Source organism: Mesoplodon densirostris, chromosome 7 (assembly GCF_025265405.1).
Source record: "Mesoplodon densirostris isolate mMesDen1 chromosome 7, mMesDen1 primary haplotype, whole genome shotgun sequence".
Lineage (NCBI taxonomy): Eukaryota > Metazoa > Chordata > Mammalia > Artiodactyla > Ziphiidae > Mesoplodon > Mesoplodon densirostris.
In genome coordinates, this window is record NC_082667.1 from 111023088 (window position 1) to 111047444 (window position 24357).

The 24357-nt window shown below is 53.3% G+C and overlaps 1 protein-coding gene across 1 annotated transcript in view; it reads right to left on the reverse strand.

Moving 5' to 3' along the window:
• DSCAML1 (DS cell adhesion molecule like 1) overlaps window positions 1-22471 on the reverse strand; it is a 342119-nt gene extending 319648 nt beyond the window's left edge. Inside the window, exons 1-3 of the mRNA XM_060103740.1 lie at window positions 22243-22471; window positions 6235-6552; window positions 2578-2724 (exon numbers count right to left, since the gene is read on the reverse strand). Coding sequence (XP_059959723.1) covers window positions 2578-2724; window positions 6235-6552; window positions 22243-22471 — 694 coding nt within the window. The remainder of the gene's footprint in view (window positions 1-2577; window positions 2725-6234; window positions 6553-22242) is intronic.
• Between the last annotated feature and the right edge of the window lie 1886 nt (window positions 22472-24357).

Here is a 24357-nt window from a genome sequence, read left to right on the forward strand (position 1 = left end):
TTGGTGAGCCTTTGTCCTGGGGGTGCAAGGCGGTGTGTCAGGAGCCTAGGGATGTGTGCCCTAAAACAAACCAGGTCCCACCCTTGGGAAACTCAGTCTAGTGGGGGACACTGACTCTGTTACACAGAAATACATACGCCTAAACAGGAATCGGCAATACAGAGAGGAGAACGCTCTCAACCCCCCCCCAAGAATCATCATCACAGCTCCAGTCCATCCTCAGTGTGTGGCAGGCAGTGTTTGAAACATTTGACATATATGAACTCGTTTCATTTTTACTTGAATCCAATGAAGTAGGCCAATCATCACCCCTATTTTATTATCACTGGGGAAACTGAGGCACCAAGGAGGTAAAAGACTTGCCCAGAGGAGTGAGTTTCAAGCCCAGGCAGTCTGTTCCTAGATTCTGGGCTTGTAATCACTACACTTGACTTAGTTCTTCCCTACAAACCAGCACTGACTTTTTCGCTTTCCTGAGGCCAAGGCTCTCCTTGCCTAGAGCACACAGCCTCCCTTGTACTCAGAGTGACACTTCATAGGATACAATCGTGCAGGTCCTGGGAGGTGGTCCTGTGCGGGAGTTCAGGGCAGAGGCAGAAAGAACAGACCTGGGTCCAGCCCTGCCCTCTGTGTGATAACACGTGTGACCCAGAAGTCCCTTTACTTTTTTGAGCCTCAGTTTCCTCTTCAGTAAAGTGGAAGGGGAAAAAAATACACTTATGGACTTTTTGTGAAGATAAAATGAGGTCACGTATGAAAGTTTCTTAGCCCAGTGCCTGGCATAGAGGAAACACTCAAAAATTTATTATTGATATTTTAATGAGTATAACTCTTGGTCCATAAACTCAGGCGTATAAGAAATATCACATGTCTTTATGTTCCTTACATCACCTTCCATCTGACTCTGTTGGAGAGACAGCACGTTCAGTCCCCATCATTGTTGGCGCATTCCCCAAGGACATGCCAAGGCCCAAGGTCTCTCTGGTCCTCACCAGCCTGTTGTCCCTGCCTGCATGATCACTCTGGGTCTTGGGCTGTGCACCTCCTGCCTCATTTGGACACAAGAACCCAGGCCTCCGTCCCAGACCCCAGGGAGCCACACACAGCCACCCCTCTGAGGTCCGACCGCTTCCTCCCGCCACACCCCCTCAGCTGCCCACAGCACCACCCTGCCTCTGGCATCCGATTGTCTTCTGTCTGTCCACCGCCCTCAGAGGCTCTCCTCCCCGGCCAGAACACCCATTCTTAACCTTTCCTGTTTGCTCACAAAGGGCAGGAAGACCAGGTGTCTTCAAGTAGCTTCTGATTCCTGTCCAACTACAAGCTCTGAGACCAGGAAATATCATGGCCTGGCCATCGGCTTGGGACTGAGAGAAGGAAAAAGTTCCAGGAGCAAAACACAAATTAATGTCTCAAAAAGAGTATCCTGCCACGTTGGCTGTCAAGGTGCTGAAGCATTGGTTAGTCACCTATAGCTCTACCTTGGAACCACTCAAGGAGATTTAAAACAGCTAGTGCCCAGGTTCTACTGCTCAAGATGCTGATTTGAGGTTGGGCCCAAGCACTGGTGTTTTTCAAAGAGCTCCCCAGGGGTTCAATTGTGTAGCAGGATGAAGAATCCCAGCTTTATAGGTTTCATGCATAGAAGTTTGTCTTCTCCAACTAACCTGAAGACCTTGAGCAACTAGAACCATTTCATATGCCCAGCAATGGGCCATCAATGCTGGGGGGCACTCAGGGAGCACCTGGTCAAGTGCCTCCATTTTACAGAAAGGAAAACCAAGGTCCTTGATGGAGAAAGGAAGAAAAAGTGCCAGCACTGCTGCAACGTGCAGGGATGCAGGGAGAAATGCTGCAGTGATGGGAAAACCCCACAGTTTTGTAACTGGAGGCCTGGAGGTATTTTGAGGATCTGAGGTCCTCTCTTGAGATTTCCAGACCTGTTTTCCTGTTGAAGGGACAACCCTGCATAGGAACCAGCAATGAAGTGCCTGCAATCACGGCAGCTCTAACAAGGTGACCCTACAACATGGTATTAACCTGTTTTTGCAACACCTGGCACCTCTAGCGTGAGGCCGGCTAGAATTCTGATGGAGCATCTAGGCAGCTCATGAAATAAAAGTCCCACGCGCATGCTCACTCAAGTCGGGTCCTCCAAGAAGCCCAGGAACAAGGACCACACACCAGCCTCTTATCGCTCCTCTCCCCACAGTCTTTCACAGATAAGGTCCTTCCAGCCTTGCCTCCCATCCCTAAGGCCAAGGGCAATCAAATAGCCGGTGGCCAGGAAAGACAGTGACCCACTCCTTTGGGGGAGCACGACCGCCCTGTGTCTGATGGGACCTTCACACACGCCGCAGAGGCTGCTGGCACATGGGTTTTCACCACCCACACGGAGACGCACCAAGCCGAAACCAAAGATGCATTTTTGCCAAAACATCACCAGAACAATAAAAAGCCACTTGCCAGGACCAACCTCAAGAGCTGGGTGAGCTCAACCACCAACTCAGTACCGCTGATTTTCTGCCCCCCACCCCCCAGCATCCCTGCCTATGAGGCCCCGCGGTCCTCTCTTACCTGGGATGATGGCGACTGTGTCTTTCTCCCAGGACACAACGCTAACGTATTCCTGCACTGAAGAGGGGATGAGGCACTTGAAGACGGCCACGCTTCCACGCATCGACCTTTGATCCTCCACCCGAACGGTGTAGGGTTCCCTGAAAACTGCAGACAGGTTGCGGGGCAGAAAGAAGAGGGTGTCACAGGCTTGACTAGGACACGGTGGGGGGGCCTGAGAAAGCTACTTCTCAGCACCCCAGGCCGCACTTCCTTCACCTCGTCTCCCACCTCCCACTTGCCCCGCCCGGAAGTTCCTGCCAGGGTCTTATTCCTGCCTTCTCAGCAACCTCCTTCCCACCCCACCAGACACCCACTCTCCCGCAGAAATACCCAGCCTCCCTCTACAGGACCATAAATCCAACTTCTAGCCTTTCCAATTTTGGTGAGTTTTAACAAACTGCATTAGATCGTAAGGGCCTGGAGGGCGGCACCTACGCCCTGCAATGGGATTGTATTCAACAAGGGCATGTGTGCTTTCTAAGCAAAAGTGCCGGAATCCCTCTAATTAAACCACACTTGATTTCCTACATGATTCCTGGGCCCAGGGTGGTAAGAGTTTGGGTCACGATGACCATCATTTGCCAAAAGAAAAACTGTGACACATGATCTAAAAAACAGATTTTTGTGACACTTCAAAGTGAAAGGCAGCCTGGGAAAATGTAGTTGACATACAGAACTTTCTGCAGGGCTCGGTGGTTTATAAGAACAATGGGAGAGACTACTTGACACAGTGATGATCTCTGAAGACACCGAACCCCAGAGACATGGGCGATTTCCAAGATTCTCCAAAACAAAGCATCCTTGCTGGTTTCTCCCACCTCCTGACACCGCCTACAGCCTGACCCCCAGTCTTGCCCCCAGCTTCAGCAGATCCCTTCCCCCACAGTGTGCAGTGGAGGTCTCCTGCCTCGGTCCCAGGGCTGGCTTCTGGGGCGCTGTCACCTGCAGGTGCTCTATGTATCAGGTCCCATGGGTGGGCTGGACCAACCTTAGGGGTAGGGCCGAGGTGCCTGCTTCTGCCTCCCTCTGGTCCTCCTCCGCTTGGCCTCTCCCCGGGGCCCTCTCTGTCTTTCCACCTCTTCTCTGCCAAGCAGAGCTGCTGCAGCCAGAGCCCCGCTGCTTCCCGACCTTGTCCCTCAGCAGGCACCTGGGCTGTGTGCCCTCCTGCTCTCCCTGCCATGGTTGCCAGGGCGATGCTCAGGACCCTGCAGCCCCTCCGGCTGTGCACCTGCAGTCCCTCTGGCTTCATCAAGAGCTTCTTAATTGGCTGTGTTTCCCATCAGGTCAGCCCTGCCCGTCCCTCCCCAGGTCTTTATGCTTTCCCTCCTTGTGTTGTGGCTGTGATGGGAAGAGACACAGTTGAGGTGGAGGATGGAAGCATGGAAGGAGGCACTCTCAGCTCTGTGGGGCCATGGTCCACCCTTTCGTGGGCTGGACATCACACTGCCTGCAGATGAGGGGAGAGCGGAGAGGAGGCTGAGGGGAGGGAAGCAGAGGGGAGGGTGGGAAGGGCTGGGGTTTGGGTGCACACCCTGGAGACAGTCCTCGAGAGCCCGCAGAGACCTATGGTTACGAGCATCAAACAAGCAGGCCCTGTGTCCTCCTCTGAGCAGCAGTGTAACCCTGGATAAGAGCTCGTGAACCTTCTGGAGCCTCGGTTTCCTCATGCGTAAAAGGAAACGATAACAGCAGCATGGAGAAGGCCTGGCACGTGGAAAGCACTACAGCAATGCAGCTTGCCATTACAGCCATGCCTCTGTGATTAACTGGCTAGGTGCCCTTTGGGCAAGTGACTTAACCTTTATTTGACTTAGTCCCCTCCCTTGTAAGAAACACCAGACAGGATTATTGTGAAAACTATATCCTAACCCAATAACAGGCAGGTATTAGGAAACGGGACATGGCTTGCTCTTAGCTCAATCCTCCAGGCTGTGGAGGCCAGGACTGGGCTCCAAATCCTGGCCTCAGGGCTCCCAGTCCAGCACCTGGTGTCGTGTTAGGGGAATAGTGCTGCTCCTGAAAAGAGGATCCACGGGGAGCCCCAGAGGAGATACCTAAGCGTGGCTCTGGGTCCTCAGAGCTCACACTCCCACACACCCCTCCCCCAAACAAACCAGTGGATGAAGACCAGCTCTTTAATTAAGAACTCCCATCCCACCTCACCCCTACACACACCCCTTCCCAGCTACTTGGAACCTTGTACGTGTGAGAGGCTCTCCTGAGGCGGAAGAATCTTAATTCAACAGAGCACTAGCTCACTGAACCATCACACGGAGTGATGACTGAAGTACGTGCTGGCATCTGCTTTGCAGATGAGGAAACTGAGGCTCAGAAACGTGTGTCCTCTGCCTAAGGTAAGTGGCAAAGCTAAGATTCCAAAGCACAACACAACTTTCCTTGAGGGCCTGACTCCTTGCCAGGACAGGAAGTCAGAGATATCGCAGGATCCATCGCTAGGCATGCAGGTTGGGGAGACTTCCCTGGAACCCACTCTCCTCTGCCCAACACATCGCCAGGAAAGATGGCACGCCCAAGCCTTGGAGCCATCGCAGTGAGCTGGCTAGAACATTATCTATCCTCTCCCACTCAAAAAGCTCTTCTAAGAAAATCACTCCCCAAACTTCCATGCTTTATTACTATTCGAGGCACTTTATAACAGATGAGGACTCACCAACATATCATGACAACCTAGTTAAGAGTAGCTCATCTAAGCCATGCCCTCGCCTCCAGACCTAACCCAGAGAAATGAGACTTTCTAGTTTCTGTAAAGAGAACAGCTGAGAAGCCCTCACTTCCTTGCTTCCATCACCTCTTCCCAAGACCAGAATGCTTCACTGCTAAGAGTTTTCCATCATGAATTTTACCTAAATGCCTCTTCTCATGAGATATCTTATATTCAAATGTCTATCAACAGTGGAATGGATAAATAAAGTGCAGTATAGTCAAAAGAGATTATACAGCAGTGAGAATGAATGACATATAACTTCACACAGCAGTAGGGCTAAACCCCACAAACAACAGTGAGCAAAAGATTCAAGAGAATATGTGCTGTAGGACTCCATTTAGATAAAGTACAGAAACAGGCAAACATCTATCTTGTTAGAAGTCAGGACTGTGGTTTCCTCTAAGGGTGGAGTGACTGAAAAAAGCATGAAGGGGTTTCTGAGATGCTGATATCTTCATCTGGATATTAAACTTTGTGCAAATTCATCAAGCTATGTACTTACACTATGTGCAGTTCTTTTATATACTCTCTTTCAATAAAGGGTTTGTTTTTTTTTTAAAGAAACTCACTGAATTTTTCCATGAACCAAGTACTAAAATGAGCACATTACTTAATATAAATGGGCCCTATCTCCTTGGACCATCACACGTAGTGATGAACAAGGTGGGTGCTGGCATCAGCTTTGCAGATGAGGAAACTGAGGCTCAGAAAAGTGTGTTCTCCACCTAAGGACACACAGGAAGTAGCAGAGCTACGATTCCAAAGAACAGCATGATTTTCCTTGATGGGCTGCCTTGCCTTCTTCCATGTTACACACACATCCTCAAAACGACAGGCGCTGCCGGCTCCCCATTCCCGCCCTGTAGGGGAGCCCGTGTCTGGTCCTTTACCTGCTTTGACGCGGATGTTGGGACTCCGGATCTTGCCGGCAGCATTCTCCGCGGTGCAGAAGTAGTCATTGTCGTGGATAAAGCTATTGAAGGCGGAGGGGGAGACGGGGTAGAGCTGCAGCGTCCCGTTGGCGTGGACGTGCCGGATGTGCGGCACGTCGTAGATGTCGTCCCCCGTGGCCAGGTACCATCGAAGGGCCGCACTGGGGGAGCCCGCGGCCGGGCAGGGCACCACCACCCCCACGGAGCTGGAGAAGGTCACCTGCTGCAAGGAGTCATTTACAAAGTAGAGGCTGGTGCCGACATCTTCAGGGCGGGCTGCAGGGGAGGGGAGAGGCTGGTTAGCGCCTGCTAATGATACCCTCGTAGGCCCGGGAGGCTGCAACACCCACGCTCATTCATAAAATGTTCAAGCGCCAGTCGTTCAACAGCACTATTGAGCACTGACTGTACACCAGGCACTGGCAATGGTGAGTAAGAGACAGTTCCCACCCTGCAGAAGCTTCCAGCCTAGCACAGGGACGGCAAAAATTGAAACGTCTCGTCCTCCATGCCAAGCCAAGTTCACGGACAGAGGCGGCCACCACTCTGCTATGGTGAAGGGTCCCAAGCCATAATCCACGTCCCCGCACCCCAGCCGCCCATCAACACTTTAGGAGAGACACTGAAATTGCTTAGACAACGGGTATTTATTGAGTACCTATTATACTCAGGGAGGTTCACAGCCGGTCCCTTGGTTCATCTGTACAACGCTGAGAGGAGACGGTACCGCTTCTTTTTTTATCGTTCCCTTTTGGAGGCTGAGCAAGTTATGTGATTTGCCTGAGATGACACAGCTAATAAGCTACAGGATTGAAATCTGAACCCACCGCTCTAAAGAGGATCTTAGCACACTTTCTATCACACCACAGCCAAAAGGTAAAAGGTCAGAGACCGGGCTTCCCTAGTGGCGCAGTGGTTGAAAGTCCGCCTGCCGATGCAGGGGACACGGGTTCGTGCCCCGGTCCGGGAGGATCCCACATGCCGCGGAGCGGCTGCGCCCGCGAGCCATAGCCGCTGGGCCTGCGCGTCCGGAGCCTGTGCTCCGCAACGGGAGAAGCCACAGCAGTGAGAGGCCCGCGTACAGCAAAAAAAAAAAAAAAAAAAAAGGTCAGAGACCGTGTTCTACGAGGAAGGGCTACACGAAGCGGGGATGCTGGCCTGGACGAGAAGAGACTGCAGAGCCTTCTTCCCCTCTGGAGGTCGATTTGGAAAATGTGTTGCCCCAGAGGATGGGATGAGGACTGGCCGCACCGTAGGTAGACCAGTCCAAGCTTGGGGACTAGAGACACCCACCCCCTCAAGTCTAAAACCATCCCCGACACTGACCAACCATGGAATTCCCTTCCCCTCTCTGACTCTCTGCTCCTTCACTTGTAAAATGGAGGGAGGGTACACAAGGCTGCAAAGACCCCGTGCATCTCTGACATGTTGCCACTGCAACACTCAGTCACACGGGCGAACATGCTCACGACTGCAGCTACCTGACGACATCAAGGCCGCCTGACAAGGAGGACAGCTGTCTGCAACTCTCATCCCAGCCCAGGGCCTCGGTCTTGCCTGCCCTGGTGGGAAGCAGCCCCGAATGGTGGAATCAGGGCCTTCCCTCCCTACCAAGGAGCCTGCCCCCTTAAGAAGGGCCACCTCTGAACAAGGGGAAGCAAACCCAGGAAGAGGGGGCCTGGTCCCAGGTCTCCAGCTGGAAGCCACTCCCTCTCCACCAGGAAGATCAAGGAGCAAACAAACCACTCTGCCGCTTGTTTAAAGAACATTGCAGGGGACCCAACTTGACCTCAATTTCCACAACTTTATGGGGAGGGGAAGGGCCTGCATCCGACCATATTAATATTCTCGGCTTAACTCTGAGCCGAGCCTCCAGGGAGAATGTACCGGGCAGCTCATTGAGGAAGGCCATTAAGCCTCATTGGTCAGAGCAATTCACATCATCTCATAAAAAGCTGTGATGAAGCCATTAGCAGCAGCGCTGGAAAACACATCCATGGGCTCCTTGCTGGGGTGTCAGGGGCATCCTCTTAGCTGCAAATGCATTTGCCCTCCCTACCCGGCACTGCGTGCCCATAGCGGCTGCAGGGGGCGGACGGGGGTGCCCGGGCACAGTGGGCAGCATAGCTTTCCCATCCACGTCCTCACGCTGCCTCCCCGGTGACAGTGTCGGTGCTGGTGGTGGAGAAGTCTGCTCGTGGAAGAGGGGACGCCAGTGGGGACCCTTGGAAGCCTGCCCAACTCACAGGGACTAGAGTATTCCCCAAGGTCATGAAATCATGCCATTCTGCAAGTAAGCAAACTGAGGCTTAGGAAGTTTCTCTTCGGATCCACACTCCCCAGGTTCCCAGGAGCCTGCTTGCCTTCTGGAAGACTTCTTTATTGACATTCAGTCAACAATTATTCGTTAAGCATCTTCTACATGCCAGGCACTGTTGTAAGCACTTTACTCGTGTGACTTTTAATCCTCCCAACAACCCTGTGAGGGAGGTATTATTCTTTTTTTATTTTTTTGCGGTACGCGGGCCTCTCACTGTTGTGGCCTCTCCCGTTGTGGAGCACAGGCTCCGGACGCGCAGACTCAGCAGCCATGGCTCACGGGCCCAGCCGCTCCGCGGCATGTGGGATCCTCCCGGACCGGGGCACGAACCCGTGTCCCCTGCATCGGCAGGCGGACTCTCAACCACTGCGCCACCAGGGAAGCCCAGGAGGTATTATTCTTATTCCAGTTCACAGATGAGGAAACTAACGCACTGAGAGATCAAAGAGACTTTCCCAAGACCACATGACCAGTAAGTGAGGGCTCTGGGACTCAGACTCAGGCAATCTGAGCCCGGAGTCTGATTTCTTAACCCTTAGATGATTGTAACCACTGCAGTAATAAAGAGGGGGCTTATATCTCCCTCAAACACCACCTGGCCTCCAACTTCCCTTTTCAGCTGGCCAAGAACAGGATTAATATATCCACATGCCTGTGCACGCACGCGCAGCACACCCCCTGGGAGGGGGCCCATGTTGGACTCAACATTTCAGACAATGCTTAGCCTGTGGGCGCAGGAACATCACTCTGGGGTTCTGGGTACTTCCTGAGACAACCTAGTTAATCAGACACCCTCACCGTGGCGGTTTTATGGCTTTTGGAAGCCAAAATCCATCAAGGAACAGAAAGAGGCATAATGTAGACATTATGCCTGACAAATGGACTTAGGAAGCTGAGAAAGATCCCTGACAGAGAGGAACTCAGGAATTTGTGATTCAAGGGGCAGCATAAGAAAATATTTAAGGATCAGTATGAAGTAGCCCTCAGTGATGATAAGACCAGCAGCAATACTACTAGCCAGGGGATATGGGGATGTATGTATACGTATAGCTGATTCACTTTGTTATAAAGCAGAAACTAACACACCATTGTAAAGCAGTTATACTCCAATAAAGATGTTAAAAAAAAAAAAAAAACTACTGCTAGCCACCATGGAGTTCACCAACTACAGGCCAGGCTGGGTGCTAGACCTGTTACAGGTGTCCTCTCACTTAATCTCATGATTCTCTCGAGGATGCTATTATTATCATCCCATTGTACAGATAAGGAAATCAAGGCTCTGAAAAGTTAACTAATTTACCCAAAGTAACCCAGAGTGAAAGTATTAGAGCTGGGCCAGAACCCAACTTTGCCGCCTTCAGAGCCTGGGGGCGAAACTGCCCTTCTGTATGAACCATACCGAAGACAAAAGGAATCAAACCACAAAACCTGGTTTTCCAGGCTGGGTATCCCTCCCCATCCTTTCTTCCATCCCAAACCCACAGTCAATACACATTCCTGGTCTTCTCTCCTGGCTGGAAATCCATCCCACCCTCCCTGCAGAGACAACCCCCGGGGACCAGGCTTCTCTCGGCTCCGGGCCCCAGGAAGGACTGTCAGCCACAATGGCAACAGCCTTCCTGCTCTCTGGGCCTCCGATCCTGCCAGAGCCAAGGACACGGGGTTCTCAGCAACTACAAATGGGTAGATGTAATTGATGAATTGACTGGGATTGTCCAGCCACCTGTCAGGGCTGAAGAAACAGCAGATTTATAGCAAAAGGTGAGTAGCCTCATATTTCTCCCACCCTGGTATGTGAGCTGCTGTCTTCTGGGTCTGGGGGAGCTGGGGAGGATTAGACAAACCATTCATTTCAGCTTATAGCTCTGACAGTGCATTGCCAGTATGAAACATCACCCTCAGGTGTAAAACAATAGCATTTTGCACTTACTTTGGGCTCATATTTTACCATCACAAGGCACCTGTCAGCCTGGAATGCAGAAGCCTTTAAATAAATATTAATTCAGCCTCACCCCACCTGCCAAGAGAAAGGAATAAGCAAATCTATAAAGGGGAAACTGAGGCACTAATCCCCTGAAATCTCTGCCATGTGCTAAGATGAAGGTTGGCACAGGGCACCAGTGAGTGGCTGCAGTAGCAATGGGTACGATCAGTCACCAGCCACGGCAGGGGGAGTAGCAGGGGTCTGGGGGCCTCACCCCCACCTCACGGAGTCTGGAGAGGCTTCAATGGTGGCAGCTTTCCCTCCTCAGACTGTTTGAATCTTCAGAGCAGTGACAAAGCCTCAGCCAGCTCTGAGGAGCACAGAAGCATGGGACAATAGTCAGAGACCCAGGACAAGTCTGACAGTGCTACCTTCCCTCCTGGGGCTCATTCCTGACCTGCTGTGTGACCTCAGGCAACCCACTTAGCCTTTCTGAGCCTCAATGTCCTCATTCACAAAAGGGGGGACTGTACCACCTTACCTGTCCCCCAGGGCTGCTGAGCAGGTAAAACAGGATGTGAAAGTACTTGGTTCCCCATAATGAGGATGCAGGACTAGGAGGGATGGGATTGTTATTCGCATCCCAGTGGTTCCCCGAGGGGACCAGGGAGGCGAAAGTTACTGCAAAGGGTGGCCAGGGCCCAGCCCCCCCTTGCAGTCCCGCACCCGAGGGTGACTCCTGCACCCTCGAATGTTCTCCTCTCCCAGGTCCTTCCTGACCCGAGGCCAGGAAAGACTTGTTCCTTCAGGAGATTTTTACTCAGCACAAGCCACATGCTCAACAGGACCCCAGGTGTGGTGGAAAGCATCAAAGGCCAGGGAAAACGGCCCCCACCATCCAGGAGCTTGCAAAGGAGATGGGGGCAGGAGAGGGTTTATGGCCCTTTCTCTAATTTCATTTTGGCTGTACACCTACTCCCCTGGAGGCTTAGTGGCCTGGCTGATGGTACAGAGTTCTCAAAAGAAAGGAGACTCACTGATTGAGCGCCTACTGTGTGCTACAAGGGCATTTCCTCACATAATCCTCACGCAGAGGTACGAGGGGGGCTCTGTGAGTCTCATCTTACAGGTGAGGACAAAGAGGCTCATGGGGGGAGATTCTCCAAGATCGTATAGCCAGGAGGCCACTAGGCCAACATTCAGTCAAAGTCTGCCTGGCTCCCAAGCCCGAGATTTTTCCAACACAACGCTGAAGAGTTCAAAGTTTGGGGCCTTATGAGGATTTTCTTTCATTTCTTCTCTGGAAGCCAGTCCAAATTTGGAAAGCAAATCTTTGGACAGGAAACTCTGACTTTCCCGACTTTTCCCTAAATCTCAGCCATCCCCCCAGCTCTTTCTTCCCTCTGCAGACAGAACCAGGCAGATTTACAGAGAGAAGGAGAGGACGGAGAAACACTTCATAAATAAAGAGAGAGAGATCAGATCAACAGCAAAGCTTCTTCTGGTCAAAGGGGAAATGGATTTTTAATAGAAAATGGAAGTTATGAGCTTGGTTGTGATGTGACAGACGCCCAGACTTAAACCCATTGAATCTTCTCCGCCGGGTAACACTGAGCACCACCCTGATGCCGTGTTTCATAAAACAGCCTCCAAATGGCTGGGAGATTAGAAGCGTAGAAATAGCACAGCAATATTTTTAAACCAGAAATCGCCCCCAGGCATTTGGGCTGCCCCAGGGTCACCCCTGAAACCTAAATATCCATCGCATCAACTCGTCCGTCTGCCCTGCGCTGTCTGGCCATCGGGATTAGTTTGGCGAAGGAAACTCAACACCCACGGGCCCCCCACCCCACCTGCCTGGGTTGGGATGGAGGTGTCTGGCCAACTGAGGCTTCCACCCAGGTGCACTGTGAATTATCCCCATGTCATCACCTCCAATCATTGTAAATGACAACCTGAGGGGACTGAAGTGTTAACGCCTCACCACCTCCACAGGGAGAGATGAGTCACTTCTTCTCTTCCTTTACAATATTTAGTCTCATTCACTGGATCTTTCATCCAGGAGCATCTGCCAGTGCTGGAGTCCCTGCCACCTGCACCCACCCGAGAGATGGGCAAGAGCCTGTAAGGGGTATCCAGCCCTGGGCACGGGAGCGTGGCTGGATGGTAGCAGCGGGGAGGAGGAACAGGCAGGGCTCCCCTGCAGGCCTATGAGCTCCCCGTCTCGGTCACCACTCTGTTCCCTGGGCCTAGCACAGCACTAGGCACTTAGCACAGTGGTTAAACGCCCAGACTCTGGTGCCAGGCTCCCCAGGTTTGAATCCTTGCTCTGCCCCTTACAAGCAGGGTAACTGCAGGCAAGATTACCTCGCCTCTCTACACCTCGGTTTCCTCATCTATAAAATGGGGGTGACTATATCTACTTCAAGCGTTGTTAGATTGGATGAGTTAATATGTATGACAGTTTCCGGTACGTATAAGTGGTAGCGGTAACCACCTAAGTATTCACTGCTGATGTTATAAATATTGTCATGATAGCAGGTAGGCAGGAGGTATATCCCACAACAAATACCTCTCACCAATGATGGTGATGATGATGATACCTTCAGACAGTAGTTCTCAAACATTTCTGTGCATAAGAACCACCTGGAGAGCTTGTTAAACATGCACATCCTCAGATACCAGATTCACTGAGTCTGTCACAGGGCCAGGGAACTCTATTTCTGAGGCAGGCGGTCCTCCGTCTACACTCAGAATAATGCTCCATAGGAAAAAGATTTGCCATACTGGACTTCAAACCACTCTCCCAGCAACAGACCATTCTCGTGGGCTTGCTTAACAGAACCTCAGCACCTCATTAAGTAACTTAATTTGGCGATCGAGTTAATGAAATGATAACGGCGTGATCAATATACAGAACACTGCCACAGCTACACGGCTCCCGGGCTGCACACAGAGCGCTGGTTGTTTTAATGCACATGTGAGGTTCCTTAGATTCATTTGCAAGGTTGATTACTCCGCTGCATCTCCACACACAGGTTTTCATAAAAGAGATGTAGTATTTGTCTTCACTCTGTTCTTATTCCATAGTTGGAAAAACCGGGTCCAGAGAGGATCAGCCAGTGGGGTCTCAGGTCAACCACCATGTCCATCCAAAACCCAGGTGAGGACCAGGGAGACGGGGTCTGGCCCCTCCATCAGAAAACCCCGTTATGGTGTGTTCACACCTTGGAGACAATCGGAGTCTAGATTCTGAGGAGGGGAAGGGCCAGTCTCCCCAGACAGCATCTGAGCATTTACAGGCAACCAGAACTGGTTGTGCAGCTGGGACCAAGTCCCAGACCTTCTGTCCCCAAACCTGGCACGCTTGCTTTACCTCTATCCTCACCATCATCAGGGCCACCATTTCTTTTCAGCACTAATTGTGTGCCAGGCGCTGTGAGAAGCCTTTTCCTTACATTACAGTGCATTTAATCCTTATGAGCACCCTCTAATGTAGCTACTGCCCAAGACCCCATTTTACAGATAAGAAAACAGGATCTTCAAGGGATCAAGTAATTTCCTAGGTGGCACAGCCAGGGCTGACAGAGCAGCATTTCAAACCCAGGCCTCCCTTCCTCTGGCTGTGTTTCTCAACGGGAGCACCACCTTCTATTCTCAGGATGTCTCCAAGATGTGATCGTCCTATATAAGGCGGGTTTCTGATGAAGGAGAGCCATTTGGGGAATGACAGTTCTGAATTCTTTGGGACTGCCCCAGGCATCAGACATTTCATCCCTTATCATCGCTCCCTGCCCTCCACTATATCCTCCTTACTCTAGTGACTAAAATAACCAAAAAGCATCCCCTCAGTTTCCAAACAGCCCTAAGGAAACAGTACCACCCCAATGAGAAGCACTGCTCCAGTGCCCAAGTGGTCACCTCTGTCCATCAGAAACAGGTTTTTTTTTTTCTTTTTTCTTAAGGTTCTTAGCACAAACATAGTTCCTGTAACCAGCAACCAGAAACCTCTGAGATCCAGTAAAGATCAGTCATCCTTCAACCTACCAGGCCCCTCACCATCAGCTCCAGGAGAAGTTATGAGCAACAGCTGACAGTCAAACAGACTCTTTAATCTTCCAGCCCCTTCTAGACAGGGCCTGTCAAAGGAACGCCCCTTATGGCCAGAAAGGTCTTTCCTGGGAGTCGGCTCAGACAGCACAGTTGTCCCCAGAGATTCCTAGATTTAGACTCTTCACACTGGAGAGACTTAAGAGATTATTTTGTTCAATCTCCTCCATTTACAGATGGGGAGAGTGAGTCCTGGAGAGTCATGTGCCCCAGGTGCACAGCTGGCCAGTGTCCTGGCCGGAACCAGACCCCCGTCTCCGCCGCTCTTGCAATGCTGGCCGCTCCACTTTCAGATCCCAGCAACCCAGGCACGGAGGGCATCATGGAGAAAGGAAATGATGTCACAGGAGGGAGCATTAGAGGGACCAGGGCTGCTGGCTGCCCAGAGGAGAGGGCTCAGGTGGGCAGTTCATCTGTCTACAAGTAGTCAAAGTGTTGTCAGGTAGAAGAGGGTTTCACCTGGATTTCTGTGGCCTAAAAGGTAGGAGCAGAGCCAGTGAGCAGAAGGTCCAGGACCAAGACAGTGGCTGACTGTAAGGCTGGGAGCTGTAATAGTCAGAGCTGGCTGGCCAGGCATGGCCTCCTTGAAAGGAAGGAGTTTCCAGTGGCTGGAAGAGCTGGAGCAGAGGAAGAACAACACTGGTGGGACAGTGCAGAGGGGATCAGACAGCTGATTAGGGGACGGATTCCATGTCCCTGAAGGTGCCTTCCAACCTGGAAGATTTTGACCCATGGCTGTCACCCCCAGAGCAGGTCCCCCACCCACCTTCTCCCCCATGGCTCTGGGAGGCCACCCTAGATACAGGGTGCCCATGACCCTGAGTCAGCTGGGCTCTCAGGGCCTGGATTCCAGTAATCGCTGTGACCTCAAACAAGGTGACCCAAGGTGGGACCCTGTGCCTACTCCCCTTCCCACAAAAAAACTGTGGAGTCCCAGCAGGGGGAACACCCTCAGGGGCGTGTCCAGAGGATTATGGGCTAAACTCACATCTGAGGACCTGGGAAGGGAGCAGAGGTAAGCTCCTCCCACTGCCCCCAGGCACTGGGGCCACAGGGAATCTGCCAAGTCTACTCCATGAAGACGGTTGGCAGCCTGGCTTTGTCTCATCAGCTGTTCCCCATGTTGATGAAAAGCAAAGGCTAGGAAAATTCTCCATATGTGTGAGGCCCAGGGAGGGGGAGACAGCCACACACAGCTGTGAGACCTTCGTTGTTCCTGTATCATGAGATGACAGTAATTATACCTCACATTTCAGCAGAGCATTTGTAAGGCTAAAACTGATTTGCTGTGGTTTTACATGTGTGTGTTTATATGTTGCCCTCTTCAGTTTACAAAGCATTGTCCCACGCTATACCATTGTATGGCCTTCTCCCTTTTTGTGCATATGCAATAGCAATCGCTCTGGGGGACAGCCAGGACAGGGGGTATTTTGCCCATTTTACAGATTGGGAAATAGAGGCACATGAACTATTAGGTAACGTGCCTATATTAGACAGCTGAGCTTTGTTTTCTAGGTCTATGGACAATGCTTCACACACACACACACACACACACACACACACGGAGTTTAATGGAGATGCAACTTGCCTTTGAATAACTGTTCTAAATGAAGATGGTGACCTTGGAAACTGTCAGTGCAAGCAGCGTGTAGAGCAAGGGCATGGGGAAGTGGGGCAGGGGGTGGCTGAATGGATGAGGGGATAGCGGCTGGATGGCAGGGGTGGTGCCCAAGGCTAATGCTATTCATGCTAAAGCAGCACAGGACAAACAGCTGTTAAACAGGGCACACAGGCTGTTGTGCCCCAGCCCCGCACCCCGCCACTCACAGGACCCACAGGCCACAACCTGCCATTAGCAGCACCTGACCTCTGTGTCATATGCTGCTTCCCTGGGTCATATGGCTGACTGGGTTATGGAGGGAGGAGTGGTCCAGGGATCCCCAAGGTCACGGGCTGTCAAGGGTGTTCTCTATACAGGAAACTACCTGAAAAACAGCAAAGTTCATCCTAGCAGGGAAAGACAGAAATCCATCCAGCTACAAGGTATGGGGGCTCACCCTGTGCAGCCCACGTACATAGGTTTATGGCATTAAATCAGGCTAGTTCTTACTGTGTCCAGTCATGGTAGAGATTTATCAACCAACTCCAGCCTTCCTTTGGTAGGCATGAGACTGGCCTTTGTCTCACCCTCAAATCCAAATCTGGAGCCAACCTGTGCCCTCACCTTGTCTACAACTGCCACCAGCTGTGGCTGGGGAAAGGGAATGTGCTGGATGCTCCCCCCTCCCAGGGACACCCAGGTGGCTGCATGGCCTCAGCTATCTGGCTGAGGATGGGTCCTGCAGGCTACCCAGCTGATAGGTGACAGAAGGAAGCTGTGATGTCCCCTGCCCTGGCCACCGTTCAGCCTTTCTTACTGCTACAAAGTCTAAGTCAGTTGGCTTGGCCAAAACTGTGGCTCATTAGTACAACCATTTGGGACAGAAGCGGATGCTCTACTTTGGGGGGGGGAGGGGGTGAAGCTGGGAGTGGTGCAGAAAAAAGAAGAGGTCTAAGGTTTATGGAAAACGAGTTATATTCTAGGTACTTCATATGCATTATCTCCTTTAATCCCATTTCATAGCTGGAGAAAGTGAGGTTCAGAGTGGTCCAAGGTCACCTACTAAGTGCAGAGCCAGGATGCGAATGAAGGGTTTGGCTTGACTCAGAATATCCACTGCACCATCGAATTGCAATCTTTTTTATTTTTCTTCGCAATTCTAGTACAGAAAATGCTCTGGTTGGAAGAACTGGGGGAGGGGGGCTTGAAGCTCTGCCCACTGGTCCTCTCCTTCTCTCCCTCCAGCCATCCCCTGAGGCTCTACCCAACACCTTAGGGCTCCACCCCACCTCCTTCAGAAACCTCTGTGGGCTCTGGTGGACCAGGGCTCTCCCAGATCATTAAATGTGCAGAAAAACACTCTGGGAGGCCTTGGAGCTGCACCTGCCAGGGTGGGATTTGCCCAGGGCCCCGGAAATGCAGACAGAATCATTCCCGAAGCCACCCCCACCCCGACTGTGGGCACCCCAGCTGGCTCTCTGGGAAGGAGCACTCCAGCTGCCCTGAACTGTGAGCTCTTCAAGCATTACCCCCAACTCTTTATACACCCATCCTTCTGACCACAGTACCTGCCTTTCACCGCGCCCCCAACCACAGCATGTGACAGAAGGCGCCTTAACAATGGTAGAAGCAGCAGCTGGGGGCTCTTCCCCTCAGAGGCCACAACCCCCTCCCAAGCTGGACACTGACAAACCAGCAGGGTGAAAGAGCATTTTGCCTCACTTGATACCCTCTTCCCATCAGCTGCTGCTTCTCCACCCACTGACCACAGCCCTAAGCCTCCTCCATTCTGGGGGTGCACTCACCAGAAGGCAAATGTTGGCCCTGGATCCCCATAGCAGGTGTGCCCCTCTCTTCTTCCTGCAGTACAGGAGGGACAACCCACACCCAAAGTTTGGTCCGCCTTCGGGTATCTCTGCCACTGGTCACCCATTCCACCCCAGTTGCAAGCTCGGGGGCTGCCTTGCCAGAAGAAAAACTCAGTGCTGAGCGCCTGTAGGCCTAAAACTCAGAGGCAAGAGAGAAGCACTACCCAAAACATCTTCCTTCTCCCCACTCTTGCCCCACCCCCATTCCACAGAAGCAAAAGCCACTGCCTGGCTGCAACTGAGGCTGAGATCAAGATGCTGCTACTCACAGAGGGTGAGGAGGCTCTTGGCCTGGCTAGGTGAGCATGCAAACCGGTATGCAAATTCTATGCAAATCCAGGGCCTGCCTTTGGGTTCCTGGCACCCTGTCATGTCTGCTGCCTGTGGCATGCACCTGGGTGCTGGTTAGAATCTACTGAGCTAGGGGCTGAGAAAGCACTTCGGAAGCTGGGGGCGTTTCCTCTTGACTGCTTCCAATGCCCCCAAGAAACACCTCCTCCAAGATCACGTGGGAGGGAAGAATCTCCCAGCTTGGTACCCGTACCCCCCAAAAAAGCTCTCTGAACATCCACCCTCCCTTCAACTCATCCACAAATAAAATCGTCCTTCACCAAGCTGAGCAGGGGACCAAGCAAGTCACAAGGGTGGAATTCCTGAAGACCCGGAGAAGGTAAGGGGGACTGGAGGTCTGCACCCCTCTGACAAAAGCCAACAGCCCATGAGGTGCCCGGTGCAGACAATCACCCTGTGTCTGGCGGTGGGGGGGCGGCGCAAGCATCGCTGGGCCAACCCCACTCTCCACCCCTGCCATTTGCTTGCCCACCTTCTCTCGATTCCTCAATCTGAGAAAAATGAGCCTATTCAGCCAGTCTACTGGGATCTGCTCAACTTAAGCGCTGCCTTTGGGTCAACTGCTTACTTGCTTTTTGTTTCTAACTGAGCTCCCTAGTCTGCTGCAGAAATATATTCAAGGCAGCTGACTTTGATGCCCAGAAATACGAAGCATCTGAAAGGTTTGTCGGGCATCAAGGCAATCCCATTCTCCCCCAAGTTATCCTAGCACCCAGGGCCTCTCTGCCTACCCACCCCCTCCCCAATGTTCACTGGTCTTTCACCTCCTTCCACTAAGTTGTGTTTGCCATTTCGAGATTTTAAAAACACATTCCCTGAGTGCCCACCCCCCTTTTAATTAGACTCTGAACAGAGTGTTAGAGATTTTCTTAATGGCTTGTCGAAGGCTTTTAATTTGGTCTTCTCTAGAGAGAAGAACCATGAGTCCCCATCCGAGAGGTTGGGGGGGAAATGAAAAAATCAATGCACCCCATTATTTTGGCTTTTAGAAAACAGGAATTTTAGTGCCGGGGAAGCTTGCTCTTTTACACAGTAAAAATGCAAATGCAGGCAACACAGATGCTGGCACGCTGGATGTAACAACGGAGAGAGCCTCGCTGGGGTTCATCTGGCTGCCCGAACCTGGATTTGTTTTGGCAATAATAAGGCAGTTATTGAAGACTCGACAACCGATTATTAAAACACCTTCCCAGTTTAGTTCTGGGGAATCAGTCTGAGCTCAGGCTTCATCAAAAAAAGGTATTTCGAGAGGAATGGAAATAACAGACGCTTAAAACACATTCAATAACTGCTTAATTCCATCCAGAGGACGTTCCATCTCATCTTGTTTTCTCCTCCCTCTCTCTCTGCCTCCTCCCCCTCCTCACAGATGGACGTACAAATTATCGCAAGAGGATATTGTTTTCTGTAACAGGCTCGAACACTCACATTTACATTTTCCTTGGTGGCGCGGGGGTGACTGGCAACGGGAGAGAAAAATACACCAAACCCCATCCTCGCCGCTCTCACCACATCAACATCTTCCCCCAGCCGCCTCCGCCACCACCACGCCACCCCGAGCAGAACAGGCCCCGGGGACCAGCCTGGCACCTAAGACCCAATTAAGGCACGAAGGAAAAGAAAGGCCTGTCTGGCAAGTCGCCCTGGCGCCCAGCGCAGATGCTGGAGCCTCTGAATGGCAGGGGCGCGGGAGCTCTGCAGACCCAAAGGCCACTTAGGTGTCGCCTCACCTGGCACCTCCAGCCTCCCACAGGCCCAAGGCCAGAGCTACTTGCTTCTCCTGTTGGAGAGGATTTTGCCCCTCGGGCCGTCCTGCCGCCTTCTGGGCCTTTCTCCACCCCCATCCCCACCTGCCCCTTCCCTATCAAATAGCTTGGGCTTCATTTATTAATGGCCGGCTTCTGGAAGGGGGAGGGGAGAGTCCATGAGGTATTTGCTAGGGGGCCTCGACTCCTGGGGAATGGGCTGCTCTGGAAGAGGTCTCCAGAAAGGGGGTGGGAGGTGTGTGTGGACAAAGCTGGGCAAGAGTGTGCCAGCAGCTCCAGCCTGTGCTTCCTCGCCCGACAAAATGGAAAGGGGTGGCGGGTGGAGAGGGAACTAGCCAGAGAGAAAGCTGCCGCTCCTCACCTTATGTATTTTTAATATTAATGTAATTAAAGCTGCGAGCCGAGCCAGCCTGCGGGGCGGAGAGAAGCAGGAAGAGCCTGGGGAGAGGGGGACTGCGGGTGGGGGGCCCGGGGGAACAGGAGGCAGGCTTCTTGCTCTGCGAACGGGGTATGAGAGGGTGCTGTGCGGGGTCAAGGGGTTAATCAACCTAGACCAGCCTTGGTGTGTCACCCCGTGGACCCCGCTGGGTCAGAGAAACTCAACTACTTTGTCCACGATTCAGGGGCCAGCCCTCGCCCCGCATCTCAGCGGCATCTTAGCCTTCAGTCTGGCTTTGACCGGGCGGTACTTACAAATAAAATAGGGTCACCCTCCTCTCCCAAAGCCACAAGACACTGCAGTCAGCTCCGGCAGGTTGCAGACTCCAGACCCCTGGGGCGTCGGCAAGGAAGGACCGGACCCGTCCGGGAGCGCCAACCCTCTGCTGGATTGCCCTTCCCCCATCGCCTAGGGGTCAAGAGTTGCAGCTGGGCCAGGTCAGCCGCCTGGGCAAAGGGGGTTGAGGCCGTCCCCCAGGGCGCGAAGGAGAAAAGTTAGAGGGCTGCACAGGTAAAGCTGAGCTCGTAAGAGCGTGTGTGCTTCTCAGCGCAAGGGCGCCGAGTTCGGCCGCCTCATCTCCCGCCATCTGTGCGCCCGGGGGCACGTCCTCTGCGATCGCCTGGAAGCCCGACAGCCGGGGACTGCCTGATCCCGACTCGGTGCCCAGGTGCCTCTGGTTGGAAATGACTGCTTCCAACCCCCAATCCCGGCTACCTCGAGAATCAGGTGCGCAGCGCTCCAGCAGCAGGTCTGGACATGCCGGACACCTGGACCCACCCTTAGCAACGCCTTCTCTCCGGGGAAAGCGACACGCGCCCCCCCCCCCAACCCAAGACTCGTCCCCATGTCCGCTGACCAGGAGCCGGAGCGCAGACTCTCGCACCTTGGGGCGCGCTGCCCGAAGTGGCCAGGCGGCGCAGCCAAGCCGGGGCTAGTGCCCGGGGCAGGGCGTGAGGTGGGGCTGGACGAAGGCGACCTCTAGGTTTGGAGAACAAACTTGCTATTATAGGGACCCCAGATCTCGGGACCCCCGGCTCTCCCCGCCCTGCATCCAGCCAGGGCGCGGATAAAAGCGGTGCGGTGCGGTGCCGTGCAGGGGGTCCGGGGCGGCGGAGGGGCGCGCGGTGGCAGAGAGGGAGTAAGCCGCGGCCCGGTTCCACCAGGACTCCCAGGTGAACAGTCACGGCCTAAGGAACCCTCGAGTCGGAGGGCACCCCGGGGTCCCAGCGCCACCCAGCCGCAGGCAGCGGGCAAGGGGCTGGGGGAGGGGTCCGGGCAGAACGGCGGCCCGGCAACGAGCGGGGAGATGAGGGGCTGTCTCACCACCTCCCCGCCGGGCGCGCCCCAAAAAGGCAGGCGCGGGTGGCTGGCGGGGAGGTCCAGGGCGGACTCTTACCTGGCCGCTCCCCGGGTGCCTGCCCCTCCCCCGCTGCGCCCCATCCGGAGCCCCGCGCCGGGGTCCGTCCCCCACCCCACACCTACCCCCCGCCCCGGGCACCTGGAGCCCGCCGGGCACTCCGCCTCGCCGCCAGCCTCGCGCACCGCGTCCCCGCCGCCTCCGCCGCCCTGCCGCCCGCGCGGGTCTCACCTTTGTGTAAAGAGTCCAGGAGCAGGAGGAAAGTTACCAGCCACATGCCATAAAGAGGCCCTATTCTCCGGGGAGGTGGTCCTGTGGCCGGCCGTGCGGCAGCGCCTCTCCCCCGCTCAGCGCGCTCCCAGCCGCCCGCACTCCGCGCCCCGCTCTCTCTGCTCCTCAGCCCAGCGCTCGGCGGCGGCGGCGGCGGCTCCTCCCTCCTCGGCTCCCTGGCTCCTGTCATCCGCGGGGCTGGGCTAGGCGCCGCTCTCCCCGCCCCCCCCGCCCCCCCCCCCCGCGGCACCCCGGCCGGGGAGCGCCGCGCGAGCCCCGAGCCCACACGGCCCCCAGCCCCACAAGCCCAGGCACAGGAGCGGGGGCCCGGACCTTACGGCCTGGACCAGGGTTCGCCGTCTGAGAGGCGAGGGGTCCCCGCCACCCACCGGCTCCGAGCCTGCGGTCGCACACAGGCGTGTGTCATACATGTGCCAAGAGACCTCCCTGCTCGGGCCAAGGGAGCCCCGTGTTTCCTGGCCCAGTCACCTGGGGCCAAGGCAGCCTTCCTCTTTCCGACTCAGTTTACCCCCTGGGATGGGGGAGCACGGATGCTGGGAGTAAAAGCCAGACTGAGACCCTTTGGTGCCGGCCCGGATTACTCCCCACCTCCAAGCTGAAAGCTGCCTGCCCTTCCAAGCCCCAGTTGCCTGTGCAAGCCTGCCTCGTGGGAAGCCCCGCTGAAGCCCGCCACCCCACCACTCTGCGGGAATTTTCCTCACACTGGGCACACTGTGATTACTCAGACATTATTTTCAATAAATAGTTTAATGTCAGCTGTATCTCGTGTATCTTCGTCCTTCATCCTTATGTCCCCCACTACCCCACAGCTTTGTCACTAAGCAGAAATTGGTTTATTCCTTATGTCAATCTGCATAAAGTCGTCATAGAATTGAATAGGGCTGGAGTGAGGTATCTTCTCGGTTACAAAATGAATGTTGAGCACCTGCTGTGTGCCAGGCAGCAGGTTAGGCGTGGGGGCCCAAGGCATTTGCTCTTTAAAATATGTTAAAATATACATGACATAAAATTTACCATTTTAACTGCATTTAAGTGTACTCTTCAGCGGCATTTAGTACATTCTCAGTGTTGTGCAACCATCACCACTATCCATTTCCAGAACTTTTCATCATCCAAACAGAAACTCTGTACCCATTAAACAATAACTCCCTATTCCCCAGCTCCTGGTAACCACTAATTTACTTTTCTGTCTCTATGAATTTGCCTCTTTTGGGTACTTCACTTAAGTGGAATCATACTATATTTGTCCTTTTGTGCCTGGCTTCTTTCACTTAGCATAATGACTTCAACGTTCATCCATGTTGTAACGTGTCAGAATTGTATTCCTTTTCATAGCTGAATAATATCCATTGTATGTATAGACCACATTTTGTTTATTCATTTGTCAGCGGACACTTGGGTTGCTTCCACCTTTTGGTGATCGTGAATAATGCTGCCATGAACATGGGTGTACAAGTATCTCTGCGAGACCGTGCTTTCAACTCTCTGGGGAGTGGTAATTGCTGGATCATATGGTAATTCTATTTTTAACTTTTTGAGGAACTGCCAGGTGCATTTACTTTTTTTGTATAGTACTTTCAGAGTTTAAAGGGCTCTCACCTGCAATTGCTCCATGTAATCCTCACAATATCCTTTGAAGCTTTATCACTCCCCATTAAAACAGGTGAGAAAAATGAGGCTTAGCTTGTTCAAGGTCACCCAGTTTGTATCACAAGCAAGACCGGAACCCAGGTCTCCAGACTCCAGGGCAGCACTGCTTGCTCTGCACGTTGCTGCCTGCCCTCGTGGCCCAGATGCGTGATGTGAAGTCACCACTCCGAAGTGGATGCTTTTTCACTAGGTGTTCTGCCCTCTGTGAACACAGGCTTAGAACAGAGACACGGGGCAGACTGCAACAGGTGTTTGAGGTGACCCAGCCCAGCCCTCCGCTTCACAGATGAGGAAGATGAGGCCCTGAGCAGGGAGGCGATGAACCTGCCTGGGGTCAGGCAGGCAGCGACAGAGCCCAGCCGTCTCCAGTCTTCTGGCTGATAGCTTCCCTCACCACCACCAGCC